Here is an 11,477-nt window from a genome sequence, read left to right as displayed (position 1 = left end):
CTGGGTCAAGGCCCTTAAAAAAGTATTTGAAACTTGTTGAAGTAGAATATAAAATATATTTAGTCAGTTTAAAAAAGTATTTTAAACTTGATGAAGCACTAGTATTTATTTTGGCACTTTTTGAAACGTTTTTTGAAACTTAAAAACAGTATTTGAGCAATTTCAAAAATATTTCAAACCGTGTCAACATACTTAAAAAGTATTTTAACTGGATGAAGTATTTTACACAGTATTTATTCCGGCACTTAATGTTTGAAACATGTTGAAGTATAGTTAAAAGTGTTTTAACTGTATTTATTTCAGCACTTTTAAAAAACTTTTTAAAACTTGAAAACAATATTTGGGCAATTAAAAAAAAATTATACTTGGTCAATGCACTTAAAAAAGTATTTAGTATATAGTATTTGTATAGGCAGTTTAAGAAATATATTTCAAAGGTGTACTGGCACTACTATTTATTTATGCACTTTGAAAAAGGATTTGAAACTTCATACAAACAGTATTCGAGTCCCTAAAAAAGGATTTCAAACTTGTTGAAGTGTTTTATACTGTATTTGGGAACTTTTTTTAAATATATAAAAATTATTGGGGCCATAAAACTTGCTGAAGTTTATAAGACTACAGTAAAAATGCAATATTACAAACGTGTTGAAATAGTGTACAGCTCTAACATATAAATTATTAAATATTGATTTGTTTTTAACAAAAAAACATTTAAAAGTTATGAAAGTTGTTATTTGCACTTTGTAAAATACATTTGAAACGTGTTGAAGTACTAGTATTTATTCAGGCACTTTTTTAAAAAGTGTTTGAAACTTGATAAAAACAGTATTTGAGCAATTTCAATTATATTTCAAATTGGGTCGAGGCATTTAAAAAAGTATTTGAAACATGTTGAAGTAGAATATAAAATATATTTAGTCAGATTAAAAAAGTATTTTAAACTTGACGAAGCACTAGTATTTATTTTGGCACTTTTTTTTTAAGTTTTTGACACTTGAAAACAGTATTTGAGCAATTTCCAAAATATTTCAAACCGTGTCAAGGCACTTAAAAAGTATTTCAACTGAATGAAGTATTTTACACAGTGTTTATTCCGGCACTTAGTATTTGAAAGTTGTTGAAGTAATTAAAAGTATTTGAAACTTGTTGAAGTACTAGTATTTATTTCGGCACTTTTAAAACAGTTTTCGAAAACTTGAAAACAGTATTTGAGCAATTAAAAAAAAAAAAACTTGGTCAATGCACTTAAAAAAGTTTTTAAAACTTTTTGAAGTAGTATATAGTATTTGTTTAGGCAGTTTAAGACATATATTTCAAAGGTGTACTGGCACTACTATTTATTTATGCACTTTGAAAAAGGATTTCAAACTTGATACAAACAGTATTTGAGTCCCTGAAAAAGAATTTCAAACTTGTTGAAGTGTTGTTTACTGTATTTGGGAACTTTTTAAAAATATATAAAAATTATTGGGGCCATGAAACTTGCTGAAGTTTATAAGACTACAGTAAAAATTCAATATTACAAACGTGTTGAAATAGTATAAAGCTCTAACATATAAAGTATTAAATATTGATTTGTATTTAACAAGAAAACATTTAAAAGTTGTGAAAGTTGTAATTTGCACTCTGTAAAAAACATTTGAAACGTGTTGAAGTACTAGTATTTATTCAGGCACTTTTTAAAAAGTGTTTGAAACTTGATACAAACCCTATTTGAGCAATTTCAATTATATTTCAAACTGGGTCAAGGCAGTTAAAAAAGTATTTGAAACGTGTTGAAGTAGAATATAAAATATATTTAGTCAGTTTAAAAAAGTGTTTTAAACTTGATGAAGCACTAGTATTTATTTCAGCACTATTTTTTAAAAGTTTTTGAAACTTGAAAACAGTATTTGAGCAATTTCAAAAATATTTCAAACCATGTCAAGGCACTTAAAGAGTGTTTCAACTGGATGAAGTATTTTCCAGAGTATGTATTCCGGCACTTAGTATTTTAAACTTGTTGAAGTAGTCAAAAGTATTTTAAACTTGATGAAGCAATAGTATTTATTTCGGCACTTTTTTTTAAATGTTTTTGAAACTTAAAAACAGTACTTGAGCAATTCAAAAAATATTTCAAACCGTGTCAAGGCACTTAAAAAGTATTTCAACTGGATGAAATACTTTACACAGTGTTTATTCCGGCACTTAGTATTTGAAAGTTGTTGAAGTAATTAAAAGTATGTGAAACTTGTTGAAGTACTAGTATTTATTTCGGCACATTTAAAACAGTTTTCGAAAACTTGAAAACAGTATTTGAGCAATTAAAAAAAAAAAAAAACTTGGTCAATGCACTTCAAAAAGTATTTAAAACTTGTTGAAGTAGTATATAGTATTTGTTTACGCAGTTTAAGACATATATTTCAAAGGTGAACTGCATGGTACTATTTATTTATGCACTTTGAAAAAGGATTTGAAACTTGATAAAAACAGTATTTGAGTCCCTAAAAAGGAAGTTCAAACTTGTTGAAGTGTTTTATACTGTATTTGGGAACTTTTTTAAAATATATAAAAATTATTGGGGCCATGAAACTTGCTGAAGTTTATAAGACTACTGTAAAATTTTTATATTACAAACGTGTTGAAATAGTATTCAGCCCTAACATATAAAGTATTAAATATTGTTTTATATTTAACAAAAAAACATTTAAAAGTTGTTATTTGCACTCTTTAAAAACATTTGAAACTTGTTGAAGTACTATTTATTCAGGCACTTTTTAAAAAGTGTTTGAAACTTGATACAAACAGTATTTGATCAAATTTAATTATATTTCAAACCATGTCAAGGCACTTAAATTGTATTTCAACTGGATGAAGTATTTTCCACAGTATTTATTCCGGCACTTAGTATTTGAAACTTGTTGAAGTAATTAAAAGTATTTGAAACTTGTTGAAGTACTAGAATTTATTTCGGCACTTTTAAAAAACGTTCTTGAAACTTGAAAACAGTATTTGAGCAATTTAAAAAATATTTCAAACCGTGTTAAGGCACTTAAAAAGTATTTCAACTGGATGAAGTATTTTCCACAGTATTTATTCCGGCACTTATTATTTTAAACTTGTTGAAGTAGTTAAAAGTATTTTAAATTTGATGAAGAACTAGTATTTATTTCGCCACTTTTTTTAACGTTTTTGAAACTTGAAAACATTATTTGAGCAATTTCAAAAATATTTCAAACCGTGTCAAGGTTCTTAAAAAGTATTGTAACAGGATTAAGTATTTTACACAGTATTTATTCCGGCACTTAGTATTTGAAACTTGTTGAAGTAGTTAAAAGTATTTGAAACTTGTGGAAGCACTAGTATTTATTTTGGCACTTTTAAAAAAGTTTTTGAAACTTGAAAACCGGATTTGAGCAACTAAAAAAATAAAAAAAATCCAACTTGGTCAATGCACTTATAAAATTATTTGAATCTTGTTGAAGTAGTATATAGTATTTGTTTAGGCAGTTTAATAAATATATTTCAAAGGTGTACTGGCACTACTATTTATTTATGCACTTTGAAAAAGGATTTGAAACTTGATACAAACAGTATTTGAGTCCCTAAAAAAGAATTTCAAACTTGTTGAAGTGTTGTTTACTGTATTTGGGAACTTTTTAAAAATATATAAAAATTATTGGGGCCATGAAACTTGCTGAAGTTTATAAGACTACAGTAAAAATTCATTATTACAAACGTGTTGAAATAGTATACAGCTCTAACATATAAGGTATTAAATATTGATTTGTATTTAACAAAAAAACATTTAAAAGTTGTGAAAGCTGTTATTTGCACTCTGTAAAAAACATTTGAAACGTGTTGAAGTACTAGTATTTATTCAGGCACTTTTTTTAAAGCGTTAGAAACTTGATACAAACAGTATTTGAGCAATTTCAATAATATTTCAAGATGGGTCAACGCAGTTAAAAAAGTATTTGAAACGTGTTGAAGTAGAATATACAATATAATTAGTCTGTTTAAAAAAGTTTTTCAAACTTGAAAACAGTATTTGAGCAATTTCAAAAATATTTCAAACCATGTCAAGGCACTTAAAGAGTATTTCAACTGGAGTAGGTATTTTCCACAGTATTTATTCCGGCACTTGGTATTTGAAACTTGCTGAAGTAGTTAAAAGTATTTGAAACTTGTTGAAGCACTATTATTTATTCTGCACTTTTAAAAAAGTTTTCGAAACTTGAAAACCAGATATGAGCAACTAAAAAAATAAAAAAATAAAACTTGGTCAATGCACTTATAAAATTATTCGAATCTTGTTGAAGTAGTATATAGTATTTGTTTAGGCAGTTTAAAAAATATATTTCAAAGGTGTACTGGCACTACTATTTATTTATGCACTTTGAAAAAGGATTTCAAACTTGATACAAACAGTATTTGAGTCCCTAAAAAGGGAGTTCAAACTTGTTGAAGTGTTGTTTACAGTATTTGGGAACTTTTAAAAAGTATATAAAAAATATTGGGGCCATGAAACTTGCTGAAGTTTATAAGACTACTGTAAAAATGTAATATTACAAACGTGTTGAAATAGTATACAGCTCTAACAAGTAAACATATTGATTTATATTTAACAAAAAACATTTAAAAAGTTGTGAAAGTTGTTACTTGCACTCTTTAAAAAGCATTTGAAACGTGTTGAAGTATTGTGTATAGTATTCAAAAAGGTGTTTGCTGAAAGTGATGTTTGTAGTAAAGAGGAGCTTAAAAAGGAAACATTTTGTAAGTGACTATTTTGTTTTTTTCTGGTAAAAAAAAAAAAGGCGGGTGGGGAGGTGTGAGGGGATAAAAGGCTCCGGATCACTCCCTGAATAATTCATCCTTCATTGCGGCTTCATAAAGTGTTTTGTCGGGCTTTGCAAGGAGAAGCTCCTCTTCGCTCTCCTTGAATTCTAAACAGGTCTCCTTTTCGTTTTTTTTTTAGTGCACCGAATGTGTTTCCAAGCTGGGCCTTTTGTCCGCGCACAGCCCGAGCGTGAGGCCTAAATGGACTCCTGCGTCTTTTGTCTCCAAGTTCATCCCCGTTGTGCGCGCAGCCTCGGCTTTGTGCGCTGATGGAAACCGTTGAACAAATGTTTGATCAACTCATCGTGGGGGGACAATGGTGTCCCCTCAGACCAGGACGCTTTATCTCTCATCCTGCACTTCACTCAACAAAGACAAGCAATGCAAAATACGACGCGTGGATTTGGAGACACTATCAAAATACTAGCCGGTGGGGGGGGCGGGAGGCATGCAAAAATCGATAGTATGGATCAGTGTCAGGTCAATTCTAGCGTGATGAAATCGATATTTTTCAGTTTTATTCAATAATTTTCACAAATATCTGTTTTTGTTGTGTTGATATTGTAAATGTTTTAGTTATATTATTTGGAAACTGGGAATAAGTCACTATTTTTTTTTCTTTTGTTTACTAATCTTGTATATTAACTTAGGTTTGTTCAACTAATTGTAAAAAGGAGCACATGTTTTATTTTGTTGATATTTTGCATTGTTAAATTGGTCAAAAGAATACGTTTTTGACTCACATATCTGTCCGGTGTTCTATTATGAATAGAATTAACATATTAAAAGTAATTACAGCAATGAAAAGTAAAAACTTTGATTAGTTATTTTGTCAAAGTGCATATTATCTTGAATAGGGAAAAAAAAAACTGAATAAAAAACATAATTAGCCAGCTTATATAGGACCCAAAAACTGGTTCCAAAAATGTTGCGCATGCACACAAATTCAAGGATAAGGTGACCATTATTTTTGAAAAGATGCTAAAAACCCAATCCAAGTAAGTAAGTAAGTAAATTGCAGATAAAATCACAAAGTGCTGTACAAAAAATAGGTAAAGTAAAACAACAATTCCATTTAAATCAACAGGGGCAACATCATAAAAAAGAATACAAAGTGGATTAAAATGATAGTTAAAAGGTGCATTAACTAAAAGCTTTACTAAAAAGATAAGTTTTCAAATGTTTCCTAAAAGTTTCAAGTTAACACAGTCAAGATCACGGAGGGACTGGTGCAAATTGTTCCAGAGTCTGGGAGCTATAGCCTGGAATGCCAGGTCTCCACGGGTTTTAAAACGAGTTTTTGGGGTCTTTAAAAGACCCTGGCCTGAAGACCGGAGGCTGCGACCTGAAGAGTAGGGGCATAGCTAGTCACTGGTGTACTGAGGGGCCCCACCATGCAACGCACGGAATGTCAGGACTAAAATTGTAAACTCAATGCGGAAATTAACTGGAAGCCAATGAAGACTGGATAAAGTACAGGTCAATCAATGCAGAACAAATCCGCTGTATATAGGTGACAATCCAAATTAGTGTAATATAATGCATTCATTTAATTTTTGAATGCCGAGGGGCCAGTAAACAAACAAGCTGCAGTCCCCGGGGCCACACGTTGGACACCCCAGCACAAAATGATCACAATATTGTAAACATATACATTGCCTAATTAAAGAAAGCAACATGAGTCCAATATGATATTTTAGATATGCTGTAGTAAGCACTCTGCAATGTGAATGAAAGAAAACCCTACACACACACACACTCTCCCCCCTTTTTCCCGCACTAAACCATCACCTGCTGTTTGATTTACTGTGCGGGCCTCCTGGGAAAAGCCTTAAGGCGTGGAGACATGGTCGATAAAGAATTCAAAATACAACCCCCACCCAACAACGTCACATGAGAAACTGAGAGACATCCAACAGGTCAAAGAAGTCCGAAAAGCAGCAGGAGGAAGCCGATCTTATTCAATCCCCATAACTTTTCTCCATATTCCTTCGCGCCATGCCTTTGCTGACACTTTTAATATTCCATGTTATATTTTTACAAGAAAAAGTTAGGACATTCCCTGCTGTGGTAAAATGCTACTATTTAGAACATAGAATGTGTAACATACAGGGATGAAATAAACAACAAGAATATGAAAATAATAAAATGGCACAAAAGCATGGCTTGTGAAAAAGTTTCAATGAATGTTTGGGAAAAAAAGGAATGAAATGAAAATGGAAGTAGACAAAACAAGTAGGTGATTGATTAAATGTGAAAGAATCAAGAAAAATTACATAATATTATATGATAATTCACTGCATGATATGATGAATAATAAACAAGTAAATATTGTAGTAAAAATTCCCAAAAAGCAGCATACAAGTGTTTCAGTTTCTTCTAGTCAGCAAATGTTTTAGTATAATGTAGAATAAAATAAAATAAAAAAATTATAACTCTTTGTTTATGTGAATTCATGTATCATTATTTATTTGTGTATTTGTGTCACAGATCGAACACAGGAAGTGAACCAAAGTATTAGCTATAATGAAATGTAGAATGGGTGTATGTGATTAAATAAGCTCTGCTTCTTCCTACTCCTTTTGAACATGTGGAACTATGTGCAACACTGTAATGTTGTGTTTTAATGTTGAAAAGAAACATACCCCAAAATCGTATATTCAATAAAAAGCAGCACAATATAGGACCACTAATCTGCATAAAAATGAACTCTAATACAGTATTTCATGAAGAAGAAGTTCACTCACATCTGTCGCCCAAGATGCCTTCAATGCTGTGTTTGGCCCTGCGGTCACTGTCCTCCATCCCGTTCTTCTCCCCATCATCCTCATCATCCTCTTCTTCTACATCCACTTTACCCCCAAACTTGCTCCTAATGACGCGACTGATGGAGGTTACTATATGGTTTAAAAAAAGAAAAAGAAAAGTGCATGCAAATAATGTCAACATTGTTGCCACTATTAAAACACTAACCTGAATATAACAATAAGCATAATGTTCATTCCGGCACCTGTTTTAGTGTTGTGTTCACATATCCCAGTGGTTCTCAACCTTTTTTCAGTGATGTAGCCCCTGTGAACATTTTTTAAATTCAAGTACCCCCTAATCAGAGCAAACCATTTTTGTTTGGAAAAAAAGAGATAAAGAAGTAAAATACAGCACTACGTCATCAGTTTCTGATTTATTCAAATGTATAACAGTGCTAAATATTGCTCATTTGTAGTGGTCTTTCTTGAACTATTTGGAAAGAAAGATATAAAAATAACTAAAAACTTGTTGATATATACAAATAAACAAGTGATTCAATTATAAATAAAGATTTCTACACATTGAAGTAATCATCAACTTAAAGTGCCCTCATTGGGGATTGTAATAGATATCCATCTGGATTCATGAACTAAATTCTAAACATTTCTTCACAAAAAAATACATCTTTAACATCAATATTTATGGAACATGTCCACAAAAAAAAATCTAGCTGTCAACATTGAATATTGCATTGTTGCATTTCTTTTCACAGTTCTTTTTGACAGACATTTTAGTGAGGGTCAAACCATCATGGCATGGGGGAAGCTCTGGGTTTATGGTAATGAATGGAATAGCCTACTTGATTTGATGTTCAGTTTATGAACTTACATTCATATTTTGCTGAAGAATTATTAAATAAATATATTTATAAAGGATTTTTGAATTGTTGCTATTTTTAGAATATTAAAAAAAAATCTCACGTACCCCTTGGCACAGTGGTCCCCCACCTTTTTGTACTTGCAGACCGGTCAATGCTTGAAAATTAGGTTGGGGAGGGGGTAATAAAAAAAATGTTTTTTTTTTTGTTTTGTTTTTTTTGTCATAAAGAAATACAATCATGTGTGCTTACGGACTGTATCCCTGCAGACTGTATTGATTTATATTGATATATAATGTATATATTGTGTTTTTTATGTTGATTTAATTTTTTTTTTTTTTTAAATATATATATATATTTTTTTTTTTTTAATTTTATTTTATTTGTATTTTTTTTTTTTTATTCTTGTGCGGCCGCGGCCCGGTACCAATCGGTCCACGGTGGTTGGGGACCACTGCCTTGGCATACCTTCAAGTACCCCCAGGGGTACACGTAAACCCCCATTTGAGAACCACTGACTTATCCCATCCTTTAGTAATTTATCCCCAATCTCCTAGCTAAACATACCCGGGTTTTCCCGCTTGTAGTCTTCAATTCTCCGGTCCACATCCGGCGTGGTCACCTGCTTTCAAAAAGTCAGAAAAGTGTCACGTGGTATTTGTTGTTGTAGTTGTTGTTGTTTACATGTCCTTAACTACCTTGGGCTTGCTGCCCCCGATGGCCCCCGGTCGGATGGAGCCCGTCTCCTGGTATCGGCACAGGATTTTGGACACGCAGCCGTGGGACACCCGGAGCTGTCTAGAGATGACGCACGGCCGGATCCCGTGGTGGGCCATCTCCACGATTTTATGCCGGATGTGGTTAGGCAAAGGTCGGCCATTTATGAATACTCCGCCGAGCTGGTTCACGCGGCCTTGACCCAGCGGCGTTGACACTATATTAACGGATAAATAAACGGCTTAAAAGGTAAAAGCGCGTCTTAAAAAAAAAAAGTCGCACTTGTGAAGTCTTACCTTCCAGGGGGAAGCCGCTGCGCGGGTAGTTTTGAGCCAGCGTGGGTCGCATCATTCTGGGGATAGACCCGGCCAGCGCGGTCATACTTCCTCCAACCCAAGCGATAGACGGAGCCCTTATCCAGGCGGTAAGGGAGTGTGATGCTGCCGGTCACCGTCTACCGCATGGGACGCTTCAAACGTTTGCGGTTCGGTTGGTGTCGAAGCGAACATCCAAACGTCCGCGAATTAAAGCCAGAAAGTCGTAATAGTCCACTTTATCCCGTCTAGTTCAACACGGAGGTGCCAAAGTGTCGTATCCGAAATGGTACTATAGTTTGTTGATGGCGGACAAAGTAAGAAGAGATAATCCAAAGTAGCCCAGCTCGTCTCCGAACCGGTCAGCGTTCTCGTCTTTGATTGGTCGAGAGGGCAGCCCCTCCCCTCCTCCTCACTTCGTTAACCAGACGCTTACTCTGATTGGTCGAGGATGGAAACTTTCCTCCAATTAGAGGCGTTGTTACAGTTAGGGACGTCTATTCGTTTATCAGAATGAAAGACCACAACTTTTCTTTGAAAAAAAAAAAAAAAAGTGTGTCTAAACTGGTTTGTTGGACTAGAAACTTAAATAATGTGACAGTCATTAAAAAAAAAAATTTTAAAAATTGACGGATTGGACAGGCAGGAAAAAACGAATTTTATTTTCATTTCAAAAACAATAGAACATATGTCGCGTAATTGCGTGCATACAAACCAATGCACCAATATGTTTTTTAATAGCAGAATGAAAATCAATATTACATTCTGAAACAATAACTTGAAAATAAGTTAAATATAATGTATTTAAATAATTGCATTATAGTTGGCACATTAAACTGTGAGTATTAAGAGATCACATGCGACATTAGGGTCTATACAACTTTTGAATATTATTAAAAAATATCCCCCTGGCCACACTTTGGCTGCACCAATTACTTAATTTTGATTATATTATTCAATGTTCTTAGTCCAGTTTTATGTTATGTCATTATGGAATTGAATGTGTTGATGTGTGCACTTGAAGCTGCGCGTCCTCGCATTGCACATGTTATTAATCATTTACTTGTGTAGTATTTGCGTCAATAAATGGCAATACATCGTTAAAGAACCATGCAATATAAAGCCCTGCACTCAGCGCGCCATCCTGAGACATTTAACGCATCCTAATTAGTTCCCACCCCATGTCCTCTGTATTGGACATCAATGGTGCTAAAGTGTGCACAACTTGAGGAATTTATTGCGGCTTTTTTTCAAGGCCTGAAAAGAATTGGGACGTGTGCCCGCAGCAGGATACGACGCCAGGGCCGCTGTAAAGACAGTCTGTGTGCATCCCATAATGTGCAATAATCCATAAAGTCGCACCCTTAAAACAGACAATGAGAGTATACTTAAAAATCATAATTCGTTTTCTTTGTGGGCAATGCTGAGGTTTTTTTCTCTCCACTGTGCAAGCTGAATAAAGTCATGCTCATCCTTTGATGAAATGTTTTTATTTTTATTTTTTCAAAACAAATTGAATTTATATTAATATAATTCGTTCATGATTAGGGACACATGGCTGCAGCTGTGTCTATTTTCATCATGCAACCAGTGCAAGAAAATAAACAAGAGGATGCAGTCAGTGTTTTCTCACGATCTATGCAACTGCCCCATAAACACCTGGTTTTTTTTTTTTCATGTCTCTTATTTTATTTATTTTTTTACTGGTTTTCAAGTTCCTGCATGAAGTGTGTGTGTGTGTGTGTGTGTGTGTGTGTGTGTGTGTGTGTGTGTGTGTGTGTGTGTGTGTGTGTGTGTGTGTGTGTGTGTGTGTGTGTGTGTGTGTGTGTGTGTGTGTGTGTGTGTGTGTGTGTGTGTGTGTGTGTGTGCGTTCCTTGATTTTATTAGGTAAAAGAAGGACCCTCATGCAACCACCAATTCGTGACGATTCGGGGGTCTTATTGAAAGGGGATATTAAGAGTCAAGCAAAACAGAGGGTGCAAATGGGAACCATGCATACC

General features: G+C 33.4%; 1 protein-coding gene across 4 annotated transcripts in view; it reads right to left on the bottom strand.

The window, feature by feature from the left end:
• Positions 1–9,851, bottom strand: part of LOC133663473 (paired box protein Pax-3-like) — a 61,670-nt gene extending 51,819 nt beyond the window's left edge. For 3 of the 4 annotated variants that reach the window (XM_062067957.1, XM_062067956.1, XM_062067953.1), the window contains exons 1-4: positions 9,460–9,851; positions 9,145–9,380; positions 9,014–9,071; positions 7,569–7,718 (exon numbers count right to left, since the gene is read on the bottom strand). In XM_062067957.1, the coding sequence (XP_061923941.1) occupies positions 7,569–7,718; positions 9,014–9,071; positions 9,145–9,380; positions 9,460–9,544 (529 nt within the window). In that variant the 5' untranslated portion in view covers positions 9,545–9,851. The remainder of the gene's footprint in view (positions 1–7,568; positions 7,719–9,013; positions 9,072–9,144; positions 9,381–9,459) is intronic. The other variant, XM_062067954.1, reaches the window with a different exon arrangement.
• Between the last annotated feature and the right edge of the window lie 1,626 nt (positions 9,852–11,477).

The sequence above is a fragment of the Entelurus aequoreus genome, linkage group LG13, assembly GCF_033978785.1.
Source record: "Entelurus aequoreus isolate RoL-2023_Sb linkage group LG13, RoL_Eaeq_v1.1, whole genome shotgun sequence".
Lineage (NCBI taxonomy): Eukaryota > Metazoa > Chordata > Actinopteri > Syngnathiformes > Syngnathidae > Entelurus > Entelurus aequoreus.
The sequence above is the reverse complement of the archived record's forward strand: the minus strand, read 5'-3'. Positions and strand labels throughout refer to the sequence as shown.